At 49.3% G+C, this 21,182-nt stretch overlaps 1 protein-coding gene across 3 annotated transcripts in view; it reads left to right on the top strand.

Annotated features, from left to right (window-relative positions):
• The window catches only part of LPAR4 (lysophosphatidic acid receptor 4), a 31,230-nt gene extending 13,446 nt beyond the window's left edge, over positions 1-17,784 (top strand). For 2 of the 3 annotated variants that reach the window (XM_030575256.1, XM_030575254.1), the window contains exon 2: positions 15,310-17,784. In XM_030575256.1, coding sequence (XP_030431116.1) covers positions 15,455-16,504 — 1,050 coding nt within the window. In that variant the 5' untranslated portion in view covers positions 15,310-15,454 and the 3' untranslated portion in view covers positions 16,505-17,784. Of the gene's footprint in view, positions 1-14,701; positions 14,788-15,309 lie in introns of all 3 variants that reach the window. The other variant, XM_030575255.1, reaches the window with a different exon arrangement.
• Positions 17,785-21,182: the final 3,398 nt, after the last annotated feature.

Raw genomic sequence — 21,182 nt, 5'->3', positions numbered from 1 at the left:
CCTCAGTTGGACACTATCGTGCCTGGGGTCTCCTCATCCTCCTCCCCGGATGAGGCGGTGGCGGGTACCTCCTCCAACAGTCCCCCCCCGCTGGATCTCAGGGCGCACCAGGACCTCCTCAGGCGGTTGGCCCAAAACCTGAGTCTGCAGGCAGAGGAGGTCTCGGAGATAGAGGACCCGATTGTTACCATCCTCTCTTCGGATGCTCCCACCAGGGTCGCCCTGCCCTTTGTACGGACCATTCAGGCCAATGCCAATACTATCTGGCAGTCCCCGGCCTCCATCCCTCCGACAGCGAAAGGAGTCGAGAGAAAGTACATGGCCCCTTCCAAGGGGTATGAATACTTGCACGTTCACCCGACTCCCGGTTCACTGGTGGTGCAGTCGGTGAACGATAGGGAGCGTCACGGCCAGGAGGCTCCGGCCCCCAAATCCAGAGAGGCCAGGCGCATGGACCTCCTTGGCCGTAAGGTATATTCGGCTGGGGCCCTGCAGCTCAGGGTCTCTAATCAGCAGGCCCTGCTGAGCAGGTACGCTTTTAACTCCTGGGTGGCAGTGGACAAATTTAAAGAGCTGCTGCCACAGGATGCTCGCCAGGAGTTTACGGCCATCCTGGACGAGGGCAAAAAGGTCGCGCGCACGGCCTTACAAGCATCCTTGGACGCTGCGGACTCGGCTGCCCGTACCCTCGCGTCGGGAGTTACGATGCGTCGCATCTCCTGGCTGCAGGTTTCCGGCCTTCCGCCAGAGCTCCAGCACACGATACAGGACCTTCCTTTCGAAGGCCAGGGCCTGTTTTCGGAAAAGACAGACCCCAGACTCAAGAGTCTGAAGGACAACCGGGTCATTGCGCGGTCCCTCGGGATGCACACCCCCGTGACGCAGCGTAGACCCTTTAGGCCACAGCAGCAGCCGTACCGTAGGCCGTTTTCCCAGTTCCGCCAGCGGCAGGACCCTTACAGGCGCCGCGGCAGGAACGGCAGGCGCAGGCAGTCTGGGAACCAAGGGGGGCAGAACCAAGGCTCCTCGAAACCCCCGCCTGGTCCTAAGCCTTCATTTTGAAGGTGCGCCCGAGGGCGCTGTAGCAGTTTCCCCTATGGATCCTTTCCCCCCGTTTTCAAACCGCCTTTCGTTTTTCCTCCCGGCGTGGTCCCAAATAACATCGGACCGCTGGGTCTTAAACCTGGTGCGGACGGGATACCGCCTGCAGTTTGTTTCGTTTCCTCCTTCCCGCCCTCCTTCCTCGTCCCTCTTCAGGGACCCCTCTCACGAGCAATTCCTTCGACAGGAGGTGCAGACGCTCCTCAGCAAAGGAGCCATAGAGGCGGTTCCGGAAAACGAGAAAGGCAAGGGGTTTTATTCCCGCTACTTTCTGATCCCCAAGGCCAAGGGGGGCCTCAGGCCTATCCTCGACCTGCGAGAACTCAACAAATACCTCATGAAGTTGAAGTTCCGCATGGTATCCCTGGGGACCATTATTCCATCCCTGGATCCGGGAGACTGGTACGCCGCCCTCGACATGCAGGACGCGTATTTTCATATTGCCATTTGGCCGCGCCACAGACGCTTTCTCCGCTTCGTTGTGGGGGCTCTTCATTATCAGTTTGCAGTCCTCCCTTTCGGCCTGTCCACGGCCCCAAGGGTGTTTACAAAATGCATGGCAGTTGTCGTGGCGCATCTTCGACGCAACCGTGTCCACGTGTTCCCTTATCTGGACGACTGGTTGATTCGGGGCACGTCGGAGCAGCAGGTCAGCAGCCATGTCCGCCTGATCACCGCCGTATTTGCAAGTCTGGGCCTCCTGATAAACACAGACAAATCCACTCTGAGGCCCACGCAAAAGGTGGAATTTATCGGGGCGGTCTTGGACGCCACGATGGGCAGGGCCTCGCTGCCTCTGCAACGGTTCCAGACCATGGCGGCGATCGTTCAGCGTTTGCGGTCAGCCCCGTTGACGTCAGTAAGGACATGTCTAACCCTGTTAGGCCACATGGCAGCGTGCACTTTTGTGACCGGCTACGCTCGGCTCCACATGAGGCCTCTCCAGCTGTGGCTTATCAGCCGTTACAGGCCGCAAAGGCAACCTTTAGACATGTTAGTCACAATCCCCCAGAAGGTCTTGGACTCTCTCGGCTGGTGGTTGGACCAGTCCGTGTTATGTGCGGGTCTTCCCTTTCACCCCTCTCAGCCATCGGTATCCCTGACAACGGATGCCTCAGATCTGGGCTGGGGGGCCCACCTGGGGACCCTGCGGACACAGGGCCTGTGGTCCCAGGAGGAGGTGGGGCTCCACATCAACATACGGGAGTTGAGAGCGGTCCGCCTTGCTTGTCAAGCGTTTTGTCATCAGCTTCAGGGTCGTTGTGTCGCCGTGTTTACGGACAACACGACGACGATGTACTATATCAACAAGCAGGGCGGCACCAGGTCCTCCTCCCTGTGCCACGAGGCGATACGTCTCTGGGACTTTTGCGTAGCCCACTCCGTTCACCTCAGGGCTTCCTTCCTCCCTGGAGTACGGAACACTCTGGCAGATCGACTGAGCAGATCCTTCCTGTCGCACGAGTGGTCCCTTCGCCCGGATGTCGCTCTCTCCATTTTCCGGAGGTGGGGTTATCCCCGGGTGGACCTCTTTGCGTCCAGGGGGAACAGGAAGTGCCCAGCATTCTGCTCCTTTCAGGGCAGGGAACCGGGGTCGATAGGGGACGCCTTCCTCATCCGGTGGTCGACCCACCTGTACTATGCATTTCCCCCGTTCCCTCTAGTCCACAAGGTCCTCCTGAAGGTGCGCAGGGACAAGGCGCTCGTGATCATGGTAGCCCCGGCGTGGCCCAGGCAGCACTGGTACACCATGCTGCTGGACTTGGCCATAGCCGACCCAGTTCCCCTGCCCCTTCATCCGGACCTGATTACCCAGGACCACGGGACCCTGTGTCACCCAGACCTGCAGTCGCTGCACCTAGCGGCGTGGCTCCTGCGTGGCTGACTGGCCCAGAGCTGCGATGCTCCACGCCTGTGAGAGAGGTGCTCTTGAGCAGCAGGAAACCGTCCACAAGAGCCACGTATTCAGCGAAATGGAAGCGCTTCTCCTGTTGGTGCGTAGAGAGAAATCTCCGCCCTATGGAAGTTTCGGTTTCCGAAATATTAGACTACGTTTTGTCCCTCAAAGGGCAAGGTCTGGCCTTATCGTCGTTGCGAGTCCACCTAGCTGCTATCTCCACCTTTCACCCGGGTGCGGACGGTCGCTCCGTTTTTTCTCACCCGACGGTGTCGAGATTCCTTAAAGGGCTGGAACGTTTATTCCCTAACGTCCGTCCCCCTGCTCCCACCTGGGATCTTAACCTGGTGTTGTCCCGACTCATGGGGCCCCCCTTTGAGCCGTTAGCTACTTGCTCCCTGCTCTACCTCTCTTGGAAAACTGCCTTTCTAGTGGCTGTCACCTCAGCTAGACGGGTGTCGGAGCTCCGAGCTCTTGTGGTAGACCCCCCATATACGGTCTTTCACAAGGACAAGGTGCAGCTGAGACCACACCCTGCTTTTCTGCCCAAGGTGGTCTCAGCCTTCCATGTCAACCAAGAGATTTTCCTTCCGGTTTTTTTCCCAAAACCTCACTCCTCAGGCAGGGAGCAGCAGCTCCACTCGCTGGATGTCCGTAGGGCTCTCGCGTTCTACATAGACAGGACTAAGCCCTTCCGAAAATCCCCCCAGCTTTTCGTGGCGGTAGCAGATCGTATGAAAGGTCTTCCTATCTCCTCCCAGAGGATATCCTCTTGGGTTACGTCCTGTATCAGGACTTGTTATGACTTGGCCCATGTCCCTGCGGGCCGTGTGACTGCGCATTCTACCAGGGCGCAGGCGTCATCGCTGGCTTTCCTAGCCCGTGTGCCCATCCAGGAAATCTGTCGGGCAGCGACCTGGTCATCGGTCCACACTTTTGCTTCCCACTACGCCCTGGTCCAGCAGTCGAGGGAGGATGCGGCCTTCGGAACTGCGGTGCTCCGGGCCGCGACTTCTCACTCCGACCCCACCGCCTAGGTATGGCTTGGGAGTCACCTAACTGGAATGGATGTGAGCAATCACTCGAAGAAGAAAAGACGGTTACTCACCTTTGTAACTGTTGTTCTTCGAGATGTGTTGCTCACATCCATTCCACACCCGCCCTCCTTCCCCACTGTCGGAGTAGCCGGCAAGAAGGAACTGAGGAGCGGGCGGGCCGGCAGGGGTATATATAGAGCGCCATGGCGGCGCCACTCTAGGGGGCGACCTGCCGGCCCACTGGAGTTGCTAGGGTAAAAAAGTTTCCGACGAACGTGCACGCGCGGCGCGCACACCTAACTGGAATGGATGTGAGCAACACATCTCGAAGAACAACAGTTACAAAGGTGAGTAACCGTCTTGTATACTTACAGTTAACACTGAGTTCATACTGTATTATACTGGGCCTCCAATGGCTAACGTGTAGGCCAGGAGACATATCAATAGCAACAAAAAGAAGGCAGCTTCATGAATAAAATAAGACAAGAGCTCAGTTTCTTTCCTTTTTTTTTTCAGAACAGTCCATTTATTATGTGTCGCTTAATATTTTCAGTGCAAATATACTTCTTTTCAAATTAAAAGCTTTTAGGATGCCAAGTAAATGTATTTGATAATTACAGTGCCCCGAGAAGCTATGACATGGCAATTATGAGTGTCACAGTGCATAAGGACAATGGAGTCAGAAACAAAGGGATCATTTATTTTAGGAAGGAGAAGAGATTTCCTTAATTTTCAGTGCATGGCAGGTGAAAGTGATCCCTATAACACATGAGAATTGAGTGAGGGCAAGCTTGACTGTCAGTTATCTATTCCAACACTGCTGGCTTCCCCCTCAGTGGGGCTGAACAGGCATAACTGACAAAAGATGTAGAGTCATGTAAAGCTCCCCCTTCACCTGAGATGTAATGCTCACAGTAATTCAGTACTCTCATGTAAAAGCACTTTTCTATATTCCATTATGGCATCACTTCTAATAACTGCTGAACTAGAATTTGTACATTCTGTACAGTGGACAATGAATCTAAAGATCTGGTCTGCCTGAAAAACAGAATTCTAAGTTATTTTGTTTATTTGATGTGCACTGAACTTGGCATGTTAAAAACATGAAGCTAAATCTTCTTAATCTTTCCCAACAGAGTGATAGGGTAGTGAGCATGATAGGCAGGAAATTTGGTGTTGATTTAATTCTGGTTAGAGAGAAGGAGCATGTATCTAATATTTAAAGCATTAAAATTATAGACCCTGACACCTTGTAACTGAAAGTGAATGACTCAGTTTGAGTAATTTGTCAGCTTGTTTAACCGCCTCAGTGTTAAATATGTAAACAACATGGACTCATATTTTCAAGATCATAACCTAGTTTGAACAATAGGTGGTAGACAATTCTCAGACTGATGCACTAGGAAAGTGAAATTTGTCCATGTGACTCCTTGTTAAATAGGAAAAAAAAATTTAAATGATCCAGCATCTTTTCTCTAGAGCACTGGAGCTGCATTGTATGCAGCTCAGACTGCTGGCACATAACATAGCTTGATTGTGAATAATAACGGTAAATATTTCAAAATACCCTTTAAATATGCAAGTCTTGGTTTCTGAATGCACAGTTTGGGGCTGCCAAAATGCAGGACCACATGCACAAATTGGGAAAATTGAATATCCAACTATCTGATGTAAGTTTTGATTGAGTAGAAACATAGGTTCCCAGAACTGTGCCTCCAAAATTTGGACATATACAGAGCCAACGCTGAGGCCACATGGAAAACTTGGCTCTCAGTGAGGGGAAAAAAAAGAAATCTACTTATGCAAGTTAAATTTCAACATAAACATTACAGATTGCTTCTGATGGAGATAAAGTGCAGTCTGTTTATGTACTGTATGTGGGTTAGAAGCCAAGAAGTTAATATAGCAGACTGAAGTTCAAGTTATGAGGCAAACCATCCCTGTTGGAACTACATATATTTGTGAACCTGGTTACTACTGCCTTAAAGGCAGGCAAAATATAAAACCTATACAAATTCATTTGATATAGATATAGCCAGCTAAATATGTAGCTCAATTTATGATTATTTTTAGATTACTTCACAATTAAGGAGAGTACATTTTTGCATAACTTAGTACCGCCTCTTCCAAAACGAATCTCTGTGGAATTTTCTTCTGTGTTCTGTTTCCTACTCGTTGGCAATGAAATTCAATTTGTCATGAATTTAGTAAGCCAGACATTGAAATAGTGAAAGAGAGAAAATGTGTGGATTACAAAGCTGAGAGATACCAGAAGAACATTTTGCCCCCTACATTTTTTTTTAAAGACAGTTCATATAAGGAAGCATCTGTGGTGTAGAAAATATCTGAATGTTGGCTTTGAACTCATTTGTCATGCTACACAGGCAACAGGTATCAGATAAAGGTATGTCTACTTCTGATTTGAATGTGTGTTAACCAGGATCCTCACAGCAACTGCGCGTTTCAAACATAAGTAAAGATAAAGAAGTTTACAGAACTGTGTTTAAAAAGTGTGTGCCAAAAACTGCCAGGAGACCAGATGCCAAATTCAGACAGAGCGGTGCACATACAGTTAGCAATATCTAGAAAGCCCATGAATAAATGGGGCAGTCTGGGGTAGAGGTTTTTTGCCCCAATCCTGGCTCCTCCAGAACTTAGAGAGAGGCTGTTGTGTAAGCCCGCTGTGACACAGGTGCAGTTCCAAGGTAAGGCTTAGAGATCAGGGCCATGGTCCATCTGATCTGACTTCACACTACCCCTATACACCTACTAATACACAGATTGGTGCTCTTAGCAGGCATAATCTCTAAGGGACAAGCAGGGCACTGATTAGAAAACTGGCACATAATGCTGCTTTTGCAGTGCCTACCGTACATGTACCGTTTTCTGGTCACTCCTACTTGGGACAGATTTCATGTCTGTCATTTGGTGAAGTTTTGTGATGAGGAAAATGAGAAGTTTCTGTTCTTTTCATTGTAGTAGAGTAAGTTTTAGTAAAGTTTTGAGCACTGGACATTTTACAGTTGGCTTACAGATAACTTGCATGCAAGAAATATTGTCTGAGAATGTAATTTTTTCCCACTGGGAATACAATATAGAAAACACTTGATTTTACTAGTTAGACAATATGCGTCCAATTATCCTGATTCAATCCATGCTTCATTTCAATTAGTTGTTTGCTTACATATTCTAATTTCAAAAGTGTTTTCAATTATTTCAGAGAATCGTAATGTATCCAATACCACCTAAAATTTGCTATTTAATCTATATTGCCACAGGATCTCTTTTTGATGCAGCTCCAACTCCAAACTAGTGGTTCCATCTGTCAAAAATGCTCTGTAGTTTTACCTACCAGGTCAGTTGTTAGATCACAAGAAACAAGCTTTACATTCTCTATTTGGTTTCCTATATTTTACAGTGCAGACGCTCCTCCTGCAGTTGTCTGACCTTGTTCCAGTTTCCCCAGAAATACAGCTATGTCCAAAAAATTATTTTCTCCCTAATCTGAGAAACTTTCTGATTGCTTCTTTGCACAGGCCTTAAAAATAGACTCACTCAAGATAGAACTGTTAATGAGGGTACACCTCTAACCCGATATAACATTGTCCTCAGGAGCCAAAAAATCTTACCACATTATAGGTGAAACCACGTTATATTGAACTTGCTTTGATCCACTGGAGCGCGCAGCCCTGCCCCCCCCACCCCCCGAGTGCAGCTTTATCACGTTACATCCGAATTCGTGTTATATCGGGTTGTGTTATATCGGGGTAGAGGTGTATTTAGTTCCAATAAGTGTAAAAAACCAAATGCTTATCAGAATTATCAAAATCTCTAGAGCCTGCTAAATTGGGTTGGAAGTCTCATGAGACCAGATTTTCTATGATATTTCCAATACTTCCTGTTCTGATCTTAGTCAAAGACCAGACGTGAAAAAGGAGCTTTTTAGAAAAGCTTCACTAGAACCCTTCATGAAAATCATGTTTCTTCTTCGAGTGATTGCTCATATCCATTCCAGTTAGGTGTACGCGCCGCGCGTGCACATTCGTCGGAAAACTTTTACCCTAGCAACTCAGTGGGCCGGCAGGTCGCCCCCTAGAGTGGCGCCACCATGGCGCTCCATATATACTCCTGCCGGCCCACCCGCTCCTCAGTTCCTTCTTACCGCCCGTGTCGGTCGTTGGAACAGTGGAGCGCGGCTTAGCTGACCTCCACGTCCCTAGCTACTCGTTTTCTCGTATATAATTATGCAGTTATAACACTTTTATATATATATTTGTATGATTATACGTGTTTTCTTTGCTAACATGGTTAGTTTAGTTAGCGGGGTTCAGGAAGTAGCCCCTTCCATGAGCCCAGTGCCGGAGCCATGCATGGCTCACCGGGTTTTAAAAGGGGCCCGGCTTGCCAGAAGCCGCGGCCGAAGAGAGATCTACATGACTCCTGTTTGAAGTGCCTCAGGGAATCACGCTTGACAGATAAGTGCCCCATTTGCAAGGCTTTTAAGCCGAGAACAAAAGGTGCGGGACTTTCACTTACCCCTCCACCTTGGGCGCCGAGCGATGTTCAAGCGGCGGGCAGAAGCGCCTCCTCGGCACCGGACCCCGCCGGTACCACCAAGGCCTTTCGGCACCGACCGTCGCCGGCACCGATGTCGACTCGGCACCGCTCCCTTCTTCCGAGGTCGAGAGAGTCTACGATTCCTGCTGGTGCCTGGCGGCTCCCCGGCACGCGCCGTGGTTGAGCCCCCTGCTCCCGCTGCTTCCGTGCCACCTGCATCGCAGCCAGAGAGCTCGCCTAAGTTGCGTTATCCGGCACCGTCACCTGCAGAGGCACCGATGTCTTCGGCTCCGTCGATTCCAGTCCCCCAGGACCATGGAATCCGGTGCCTGGCAGCTCCCCGGCTCGCGCCGTGGTAGAGCTTACTGCTCCTACTGCTTCTGTGCCAGCTGCACCACAGCTAGACAGCTCGTCTAAGATGGCTCGCCCGGCACCGACGACGTCGGCACCGTCGATCCCGGTCCCATGAGGGCCGTAGAATCCGGTGCCTGACGGCTCCCCGGCACGCGCCGTGGTTGAGCGTATTGCTCCTGCTGCTTCCGTGCCAGCGGCACCGCAGCCAGAGAGCTCGTCTAAGTCGGATCGCCCGGCGCCGACACCTGCTACGGCACCGATGACGTCGTCACCGTTGATCCCGGTCCCACAAGGGCCGTAGAATCCGGTGCCTGACGGCTCCCCGGCACGCGCCGTGGTTGAGCGTATTGCTCCTGCTGCTTCCGTGCCAGCGGCACCGCAGCCAGAGGGCTCGTCTACGTCGGATCGCCCGGCACCGACACCTGCTGCGGCACCGATGTCGTCGGCACCGTCGATCCCGGTCCCACAAGGGCCGTAGAATCCGGTGCCTGACAGCTCCCCGGCACGCGCCGTGGTTGAGCGTATTGCTCCTGCTGCTCCGTGCCAGCGGCACCGCAGCCAGAGGCCTCGTCTACGTCGGATCACCCGGCACCGACACCTGCTGCGGCACCGATGGCGTCGGCACCGTCGATCCCGGTCCCACAAGGGCCGTAGAATCCGGTGCCTGACGGCTCCCCGGCACGCGCCGTGGTTGAGCGTATTGCTCCTGCTGCTTCCGTGCCAACGGCACCGCAGCCAGAGAGCTCGTCTACGTCGGATCGCCCGGCACCGACACCTGCTGCGGCACCGATGACGTCGGCACCGTCGATCCCGGTCCCACAAGGGCCGTAGTATCCGGTGCCTGACGGCTCCCCGGCACGCGCCGTGGTCGAGCTAATGCTCCGGCTGCTTCCGTGCCAACGGCACCGCGGCCAGAGGGCTGGTCTAAGTCGGATCGCCCGGCACCGACACCTGCTGTGGCACCGATGACGTCGGCACCGTCGATCCCGGTCCCGCAAGGGCCGTAGAATCCGGTGCCTGACGGCTCCCCGGCACACGCCGTGGTTGAGCTCCTGCTCCGGCTGCTTCCATGCCAACCGAAGCCTCTGAGGCACCGACAACATCGGCACCGTCGATTCCAGTCCCACAAGGGCTATCGAATCCGGTGCCCGACGGCTCCCCGGCACGCGCCGTAGTTGAGCGTATTACTCCCGCTGCTTCAGTGCTGACGGCACCGCAGCCAGACAGCTTATCTAGCTCGGTTCGCCCGGCACCGGCACCTACCGGTACCGTGGATGACCTCGGTACCGTGGATGACCTCGGTACCGTGGATCCCGGCCCCACGAGGGCCGTCGAATCCGGTGCCTGACAGCTCCCCAGTACGCTCTGTGGTTGAGCCTGCTGTTCCCTGCACGCCGGAGATGTTACCAACGGCGAGGGCGCTCAGTGCCATGACAGAGTCGGTGTTGCCTGACCCGGGCACCGCCGGTACGGGTAATACAGTCTCTTCAAGGGATTGTCCCCTGTCAGTACAGCAGAGCGGCACCGTTCATGATCACGGTCCCGCAGACACTCCAAGTCCTGTCGGCACGCCGGACACCACTGGCAGTCCCGGTGCTGTTTTCCTCGGTACTGGTCACACTCGCTGCACCGGTCGGTATCCCGTTCGCCGACCCGCTATCGGCACCGTTCCGACATCTGGCACCGGGGCAGGTACCTTGACTCCTGTAGCTCTTCTCCGAGCCTCGAGATCTCGGTCGACCTCCCAACACCGTTCTGGTTGCGGGTCTGGATCTCGTTCCAGGTACCGATACACCTCCCGATGCCGGTCCCCGGTGCCGAGTTGGGCAAGGTCCGAGTGAGTCAGAGACTCGGCCCGTGCCTTCTTTCGTACCTCCATGGCCGTCCGGACACGCATCCGTGTCATCTCATATGCGCAGATTTTATGCTCAGGACCACGATCCTGATATGATGGCCAGCGGGCGCCAGCCCCGAAGCAGAAAGAGCCTTGGCGAATGCAAGGTGTACTCTGCAGGGGCCCTGCACCTCTGGGTAGCAAAGCAACAAGCCTTGCTTAGCTGCGATAATTATAGCACCTGGGTGGAGGAGTTTCTCCCTCGAACCTCCCACCTGGAGTTCGCTGCCGTCTTGGAGGACGGGGGAAAGAATTTACCCTTTGTTGGTAAAGGCATCTTCGCGGCAGAGACAGCCCCAGACTGCGAAGCCTGCTGGACAATAGGGTCCTAATGCGTCTCAGCATGTATACGCCAGCGACCAAACGCAGGCCTTTATGGCCCCAGCCGCCATACTCTGTGCCTAGCCAGAGGCAGAACTCTGGAGAACGGCAAGGCCAAGGTGGTCGCAGACAAAAGTCAGGCCCCCTAAAAAGCCAAAGTCAAGGTCCCTCGCAATTACCACTGGGACAAAAGACGGACCTTCCAAGGTTCGCCGGAGGGCGGTGTACCAGTCGCAGGACGGGATCCTGATCCCGCTTTCTCCTGGCATGGCCCCAGTTACTTTCAGATCGCTGGGTCCTGCGCACGATGGAGCATAGGTACCACCTTTAAATTGCTCCAGCCCTGTCCCCCTTCAGCGGACGAAAGGGGCTAGGGGTTTTACTCCCGTTATGCCCTAGTCCCCCACTCGAACACAGGTCTCAGACCTCCCTGGTCCTGCATGGACTCAACCGGTTTGGGATAAGGTTGAAGTTCTGCATGGTATCCCTGGGAACCATTATTCCATCCTTGCCTCCTGGGGGCTACTATGCCGCCCTGGATAGGAAGGACGCGTACTTTCGCAATGCCATCTTCCCTCTGCACGGGAGATGCCTCCGCTTTATAGCCAGCGGTGAATACTCCCGGTTTACGGCCGTAGTCGCCGCCTACCGTAGCTATGTCGGATATGCGGTTTTCCGTATTGGGACGATTCGCTTATCCGAGGAGACTCTGAGACACAAACCACTCAGCCCGTGGGCATCGTCACGGTCTTATTCACAGCTCAAGGCCTGATGATTACTATAGAGCAATCCACTCTGGTTCCCACGCAAAGGTTGGGCTTCCTAGGGGCGATCTTGGTCTCCTACCTAGCCGGAGCCTGCTTCTCACAACTGCGGTTTTAGGCGATGGCAACAATCATCTGAGGTCTGAAGGCTTTCCCAACGACCTCAGCTCGTTCTTGTCTCAGTCTCCTGGGTCCATGGTTGCCTGCAAGTTTGTAACCAAACACGCCAAGCTCCGCCTCCGTCCTCTCCAAGTCCGGCCCACCTCGGCGTACCGCTTGGACAGGGAGCCAGTGGTCATGGTAGTCACCGTTCCCTCGAACGCCTTAGGCTCCCTAGAGTGGTGGCTAACTCCCTCCTTGGTGTGGACAGGGATGCGGTTTCATCCGCCCCAGCCCTCACTGCCCCTGACGGCGGACGCATCCTCTCTCTGCTCGAGTGCTCATGGTCACCTCCGAGCTTAAGGCCTTCGGTCTTCTAGGGAGCTGGCATTCCTCATTAATGCCCCAAAAATGAGAGTAGTCCGCCTGGCATGCCAGGGGTTCCAGCGGCAGCTGCGAGGCCGTTGTATCTCGGTGTTTACAGCCAACACAATGGCCAGGTGCTTCATAAGTATTCAGGGGGGACATAGTCCTTCCCCCTTTTTTGTCAGGAGGCCATCCATTTCCGGGTCTTTTGCATGGCCCACTCGATGGAGCTGGCGACGTCCTTTCTCCCAGGCGTTCGGAACGTCTTAACTCTTTGACTCGGCAGGCTTTTCCTGTCTTACGAGTGATCACTCTGCCCCATGTGAGGCGTCCCGCTTTCCGGAAGTGGAGATGGTTCCTCACACAGACCTGTTCGCTCACCGCGAGAGCAGGAAATGCCAGGTGTTCTGCTCCTTCCAAGGTCTCTCCTCGGAATCGATCTTGGACGCATTCCTGATGCCGTGGAATGGCCAACTGCATTATGCCTTCCCACTGTTCCCACTGGTTCGTTACGTCCTGCTCAAACTCCGCAGGGGCAGAGCGTGCATCATCATGATCACTCCAGAGTGGTCCAGGCAGCACTGACATACCACGCTGCTCGGCCTGTCAGCCCAGACCTCATCACTCAGGGCAATGACAGGCTTCGTCACTCGGACCTGCAGCCTCTTCGCCTCACGGTGGCTCCTGCGTACCTGAGTCGGGGTGACAGGCAGCCTTCCACCTGGTCAACGTACCGAGCCAGGTGGAAGCGTTTCCTTTACAGCTGCAGTACGCTCGATCTTGCTCCTGCTGAGGTCTCGATCCCCTCTATTTGGCCTGCCTCTGGCCTTCAGCGGCAGGATCTGGCGGTATCATCGCTGAGGATACTCTCAGCAGCCATCCCTACCTTCCAGCAGGCTAAGATGGACGTTCAGTGTCCCACGCTCTATGGGTTCGAGGTCCCTCCAGGGCTTGGAGCGCTTGCACCCTCGGGTGCACCGCCCAGCCCCGCCCTGGGACCTCAACCTAGTCTTGGCCAGACGGGTCTCTGAGATCAGAGCTCTTACGAAGGTTCCACAAAGACAAGGTGCAGTTATGACCGCACCCGGCTTTCCTCCCTAAAGTGTTTTGGCCTTTCATGTTACCCACAGCTCAACGCAATGGGCATAACCGTTGCACTCCTTGGACATCTGTGGAGTGCTCGCATTATATTGTGCTGACAGAATCATTGCCTAAGGCGCCCCAGCTCTGCCCCGGTAGCGGGCCAAAGGGAGGGCTTGCTTGTTTTCCTCTCAGAGGATCTCATCTTGGGTGATGGCGGACATCCCCACTTGTTATGATTTGGCTCATAGTTCCCCAAGCCACATCACCGTGCATTCTACCAGGGCTCAGGCTTCATCTGCCGCCTTGCTGGCTCGTGTTTCTACCCACGAGACCTGTCGCGAAGCTCCATTGGTCCTCGGTCCTTACCTTTGCTTCACAGTATGCCCTGGTTCAGCAGTCAAGAGAGGCTGTAGCCTCTGGCTCGGCAGTTTTATTCTGCCACATTTCACTCCGACCCCACCGCCTTTGTAAGGCTTGGGATTCACCTAACTGGAATGGATATGAGCAATCACTCGAAGAAGAAAAGACGGTTACTCACCTTTGTAACTGTTGTTCTTCGAGATGTGTTGCTCATATCCATTCCGCACCCGCCCTCCTTCCCCACTGTCGGAGTAGCCGGCAAGAAGGAACTGAGGAGCGGGTGGGCCGGCAGGAGTATATATGGAGCGCCATGGTGGCGCCACTCTAGGGGGCGACCTGCCGGCCCACTGAGTTGCTAGGGTAAAAGTTTTCCGACGAATGTGCACGCGCGGCGCGTACACCTAACTGGAATGGATATGAGCAACACATCTCGAAGAACAACAGTTACAAAGGTGAGTAACCGTCTTTTTTGCCAAAATCTTGTTTGAGAAAAAACGAGAATTCCAACTTCAGAATGTCCCTTTTGGCCTTTTCAGAATGAAATGTTTTGATTTTTTAAAATGACTGTTTCAGTTATTTAAGTATAATTGAATTTTTTTAAACAAATGCAAATCAAAACAAAATGTTTCAACTTGTAACTAAATATTTTTCAGAATTTTCTTTCACAGAGAATTTCAAAATGTTGGGATTTTGTTCCTAACTGAAAAAATGACAAATGTCAAAATCCTTCACAAAATGGAATTTCCATTCTCTGCATAGCTCCAAGAGCTTATCTGAACATTTCAGAATCTTTTTTGGTTCTAGCTATGGGTGATGTGTTAGGGTTAGGTCTTTGTTTCCCAAACCTGATGGTCCATTCCTATTTAAGATTTTAGGGGGAGATTTATTTCAAGATGTTGCCAACTCTGACTGAAGCTGTTCTGGGAGATTCTTCCCCCCGCCCCCCAACATGAGGTAATGTCATTTTCTTAAAATATACTATTAAAATCTCCTGGACTGCTTTCAATAGTCATGGGGAGATTGATGCCAATTCCGGGAGACTCCAGGCCAATCCTGGAGCATTGGCAATCCCATTCAAGGCACAAATATAAATTTGGCACCCAACTCCTATAGACTTTCAATAAGAATCTGGATGCTTAACTGGCCTTTGTGACAAACTCTCCCTCCTGATGTATTTCCAAATCATTTCATATTTCTTGGTTTAGTATATAAGAAAATATATTGTAAACCAAATACTACCATTTTCACAACATTTCTAAAATAAAATAAAGATACCTACTCCATGATACCTATCTATGGGATGTATCGTTAAGAAAATGTACCTGATAAACATTTAAAAAACCCTGAACATCTACAGTGGTAAGAATATGCTCCATAACGTGTGGTGGTGGCGGGGAAAAGGGGCTGTGTGTTTTCATGTACAGAAACTTTAAATGATAGTTGGGTTGCAGAACTGACTGTTTGTGTCTTCCTCAGGATGACAGGACATCACAAATATGAGGCGCCAGAGCTTCAAGCCACAACATTAGAATTCTTAAGGAAGAGTGCTCTCACTGACTTATTTTATGGATGCCACTGAATTCAGCTTTGAAGGGCTCCAAAAACACATCACAGACCTGGAATGGGAAACCACAGCAATAATCATACCTGTTTGACAGATGATTCCTTTAAATACAACCTGTATGGGGCCGTATACAGCGTGGTATTCATCCTTGGCTTGATCACAAACTGTGCCTCTTTGTTTGTTTTCTGCTGTCGAATGAAAATGCGAAGCGAGACAACTATTTTCATGACAAACCTTGCCGTCTCTGACTTGCTCTTTGTATTCACTTTGCCTTTTAAAATATTTTATAATTTCAACAGGCACTGGCCTTTTGGGGACACTCTGTGCAAGATTTCAGGGACTGCATTTCTCACCAACATATATGGCAGTATGCTGTTCCTCACCTGTATTAGTGTCAACCGTTTTCTGGCTATTGTCTACCCATTCAGATCTCGTACCATTCGGACGAGGAGAAATTCAGCCATTGTGTGTGCAGGAGTCTGGATACTAGTCCTCAGTGGAGGAATTTTAGCCTCATTGTTCTCCACAACCAACGTCTCCAACACTAGCACAACCTGCTTTGAGGGTTTTTCCAAAATTGTTTGGAAGACCTATTTGTCTAAGATCACTATATTTATTGAAGTGGTAGGATTCATAATTCCTTTGCTAATCAACCTCACGTGCTCTTCACTGGTTCTGAGGACTCTCCGGAAACCTGCTACATTATCTCAGATTGGGACAAACAAAATGAAAGTACTAAAGATGATTATTGTGCATGTGGCCATTTTTGTAGTATGCTTTGTGCCCTACAATTCCATACTTTTCTTATATGCTCTTGTGCGCTCTCAAGCCATAGCAAACTGCTCTTTGGAGAGATTTGCTAGGACAATGTACCCAATCACATTATGCATTGCAACAATGAATTGCTGCTTTGACCCCTTCATTTACTACTTCACATCAGAATCTTTTCAAAAGTCTTTCAATATACACCCCCAAATACAAATGGACTCCATTTCCAAGACTGAAACACCTCTAACAATGAAGACCGCACTGCCTGCAATACAGGAGGAAGTGAATGACCAGGCTATTACAAATGGAGGTGATCCAATTGCTGAATCACATTTCTAATGGCTTGTCTACATACAGAGTTATTCCTCATTAATTATCCCTGATTCACTCCCAGAGATGAAAGTAGGCTGGTACGGGCCAGTATGGTGTACCAGTAAGAAGCCAGTACCAGCCCATATGTAGCCGACCTTAAAGTGCTGCCATGGCAGTGCTTTAATGTCTCTGCCACTTTTGCCCCCCGTCAGCAGCCCTGCTAGAAGGATCCTATTGGCAGGGCAGGCAAAAGAGGCAGCTGGCCTGGGGCCGGTGATTTAAAAAAGGTGATTTAAAAGGGCATCAGTGGCCAGAGCCCCGAGCCCTTTTAAATCGCCGCTGGAGCCCCAGGTGGCACGGGCCAGGCAGCAAAGATGGGCTGGCTGGGGGACGCTGACCTCCAGCCCAGCTCCTTCCACGGGCCCAGAGCCAGGCCCCCATACTGGTAAGTGTTTAATATTACTTTCACCCTTGTTCACTCCACATATGGATAGTCTTATTCCAGAATAAGAATGCCTTGTTCCTATTTAGCTTAACTCACCTGAACTTAGCTTTCAAAGTGTCCACACATGGAGTTAATCAGAGATTTCTCCATGTGCAGATAAGCCTGTCAGATAACAGATTTCTCAATTTTGAGAACTCAAGATATGTAAGTCCAGGTAGATCGTTCTCTGGAGATTATTTATGGAGAAAACGGAGCGGATTTTTGCATTGAACGATGCCAACATTTGGTATGTTTTCCTAGGATTAAACATGGGACCAATCGGGAAATATAAAAACTTTATCTTACTTTGGAAATCAGTCAATTTTTTCCTTCCTTCTGAAAATACAGGATATGTTAAGTCAATTTCACACATGTGTATGTTTTCTTTCAAACATATAATAAAAACTTTCAGCTTTACTATGAGTGTATATTCTGGGTTTACTAGCTACGGGGTTCTTTTTAAATGAGAGTAGGTATGGATTGGTGTGGAGTTTAATTAGTTCTCTTACAGAATGCAGAAAATGGTGGTTTGTTGTACTAATAATAGGAAAGAACAAATTAAAGGACTTTGATATACAAAGTCACCTGCAAACTGCTGTATTCTTTTGAGCTGCATGATTAAGTTAGCTTTCAATTGATTTTAGCACTGTATTAAACACCAACTGTAGATAAAAGAAAAAGCATATTACAGCATTGTTAAGACTGGTGTTTCTACAGCCCATGATGTTACTGCAAAGTACAAGACCAGTCCTTACCCAACACAGTCAGCTCAAAGAAAGGATCTGATCCCACAAAGTTCTTGCTCCAGCAACTCTCAATAGCATTAAGAATACACATTTTCTGGCTGATGATGTAAGTCTTTTTCTAATTCAGAGCTGTCAGGGAAAAAGACAGTGAGACCACAATGAACTGAAGAGAGAGACTTCCATTTAACCATTTGTTTTAATTCTCACATGTTGAGTCTCCTGTGACATTTCAAGCAACCCATTAAGTCTAATTACGTCTTGAAATGGTTGGAGTTTAAATCCTTACTTACTAAGTGGATTGCAAAAAAGAAAAATTCACTTTGAAAATAATTTAGCACTGCCATTGTTTTGAATGAAAGAGAAACAGCCATACACTGAGGAAGACCCAGAAAGATCTTGTAGTTCAACATATTTTAGCTCTTAAATAACTACAGCACCTGACTTCTGGCCCTCAGGTACAGAATGGCTATATGATAAATTCCCGATACACAATCTCACAGTCAAAATGATAAGAGCAGCCAACCCTTGATATCTTGGCTTTGCATTATTGCCATCTTGACTAGACACTAACCTTTCATACTGGGATTTACTGCTGCATAAGTGTCAGGATAACAATGGACAGTCAGCATTTCCAGACAAGAAAGAAAACATGACAACAAGGAGAGAGGATTCTAGCCACCTGGGGGTGTAAGTCAAGAGCTGGAACAGGTGGCGGGGCAGGGTACACCAGCATTGCCCTGGTGAAGTCATTGATGCTTTGAGAAATACAGGCAACTCAAATGATAACATGAATTAGCTGGCATTTTATGAAGTTGCAGGGTTTGCTCAGCAACCAGACAGTATGCCTGCTTTGCATCACCAAAACCACCATCAAGTACAAAACATGCATCCAATTTTAACCAGATTGTTTTGCTCCCCCTTCAACAAAATGCTTGGACTTCTATAGGAACATGTGCACTCAAGGAGGAGTTTGTTCCTGTAATTCAATACAGCCATTTGAGTCTTATGCCAAGTGAAAGAAAAGTCTCCCTTCCATTCCCCCTCAATCTACACTTGCACTGTACCATTTACAAGGATTTCTGCAATCTCTCTTTCCTTTGGGTGATCAACCTGTTTCAACACTTGCCATAAGTCGTATGCATTTCAAAGAAGCTGCTTCCATCGCTTCAGATCAAAATCCAAGATGTGGCAAGAGAGATTTGTTTGTGGCAAACTATCTTGCACACCTGAGCACTGACAAGGAAACAGTCGGGTCTGTCAAATCATTAAGTCTGGCACGCCTTTACAGTAGGTATTCCAGCTTTCCATGTGCCCTCCCCCCTGCCATTAATGGTTCCTGAATGTTGATACCTGAAATGTTAAAAACTGCATGTACCGAGGAGACAGAACTGTGTGTGTGGGAGGGAACAAGGAATGAAAGAGGAAAGGGTTATCGTTGGAAGCTAGATGACTGAATTAATGATGCATTTCTAAACTTTTAATCAAGCCCTTTTCCACTGAGTAAGGAAAACCAAGGTAAACAAGTAAGTTCAGATCTCAGAGGCAGGGTCCATTTATATTATTATTTCAGTCTTACAAAAGAGAAAATGGAAACGTCTGTCTAGATGCCAGCTCACTCTTAATGGAAAGCTTTGACTTTCAGCTTGTGATGCTCTGTTCATTAAATCTTCTTTCTACTTCCATGCAATAAGCATGATTCTTGAATTATGTGGGGGTAGTTGGGCTGTTCTTAGGCCAAAATCTGTTCTCAGCTAATGAAGGCAAGGGAGTTTCATTGGTGAGAACAGAATTTGGCCCACTGTGTCAAAGCTGACTACAAAGGAGTATCTTGTTTCAAATGATCTTGGGAAACCTCATGCTCTACTCAACTCTATATTTTTACTAGTTAAATTTGCAGGACTTTTTTTTTAAAAACCTAGAAACCACTGTCTAGCCTTCTTAAGGAAATGTTAAAAGAGGAGAGAAAGAACTGTATGTGACTGGATACCATCCAGCCTGTACATGCATAGCTTAACTGTAATGCTAGTATAATGGTTGTCTTTTTCTAAGTGAAACTAGTGCCAATGCTTACAAATTTCTGTTTGCAGTTTTATGGGGTGAGAGCTGTGGTTGATACTCTCACATAAAATGTAATACTATCATCGTATGCCAAAATGCTAACTGAAAAGATTCATTATTTTGTAATTTAATATGTTATAAGTTATATGGAGATCATATGCTGACTGACATATCTAGTAGGACATTTTTTTGACTGATTTTTTTTTTTCTAGGTCAGGTATACCATGTCTGTATGGTTTGTATCTAAGAAACCAATTATGCATTGAAAGGGAGGAAAATAATTTTTCAGATGCTAGTAAGCAAGGCTGGAAGGAACTCTGGTGGCAAATGAAAAAATGGATTCTGTTTGCCTGGATAACTTGCAGCTGGGTCTTCTCCCTCTTCCCTTCTGCGCCCCCTCCCCCATACACACACACACACCACCCCTGGCCAGCAAAGGGCTTCTGTTAAACAATAGCACAAAACAGAAACATTTAATTTAGATGCAAGAAACAAATTAAGGAGGTTGATGCTCTCATCTAGCTGAACCTTTGAGAGACGGGACTCAGGCTATAAACCTAGTCAAGGATTCCATCTATTTGCAACCAGCTTTTCCTTTTTAAAAATGCCACTTCTGTGAATCACTAAACTACAGCTTCCCACGTAATTTTGGGCCACTAATCTTTCTGTAACTCTGGTGCTATGCTGGAGCATTTGCAAACACTGATGTGTGAAGAATATCTTCCACTTGTGTATATATGCATATCTATATAAAATACCATACGAATCTCATCTAAGGGTTTTGGATAGCAATGTGAATTTCTAAAGAGGTTGATTATATTAAGGCCATTATGCGCAGCGGTGGGACCACATTTAATGTGGTAGTTCGCAAGACAGAGCTACTTTCATAGCAGAAGAAAGGTGTGTGTTTATCTGATGGGGGTAAGTTTTCATTGGCTTTGCAGAATGAAGGGAAAGTATCCAGACCAAATTTTAAATGGCCTTCAAGAGCAGACAGGCACCAGAAGGTCACATAGAGAATCTGTACATTGGGTCAAGGTACCCAGAGGCCATGCTGGCTTGGTGAATAAGGAAGAAGGGTAAAAAGCACCCACACAACAGGTGAGTTACACAGCTGATATATGAAAGTAAGTTCTCTGCCCCATGAGTACCACTATACCCTATTAGCCATACCTCCCTCTCAGATTTTGTGGGGAGGGACTCCAACCCCTAAGCATCTCTAATAATCCCAATAACATTCTTAAGGGCCTCTCATACTACACTGCTTCAGGAACAATGGAAGTTGGAAAGCCTACTCTTATTACACATCCAAAGGCAGTGGGCTGTAGCCGTTGAAGGGCTTCCCCACCAGCGGGGAATTTCTTCCTTCTCTCCACAACTTTTAAAGAGGGGCATATTTTCAGCAATATGGGTCCCT

The sequence above is a fragment of the Gopherus evgoodei genome, chromosome 9, assembly GCF_007399415.2.
Source record: "Gopherus evgoodei ecotype Sinaloan lineage chromosome 9, rGopEvg1_v1.p, whole genome shotgun sequence".
Lineage (NCBI taxonomy): Eukaryota > Metazoa > Chordata > Testudines > Testudinidae > Gopherus > Gopherus evgoodei.
Note: the sequence above shows the minus strand (reverse complement) of the source record. Positions and strands in the feature narration are given on the sequence as shown.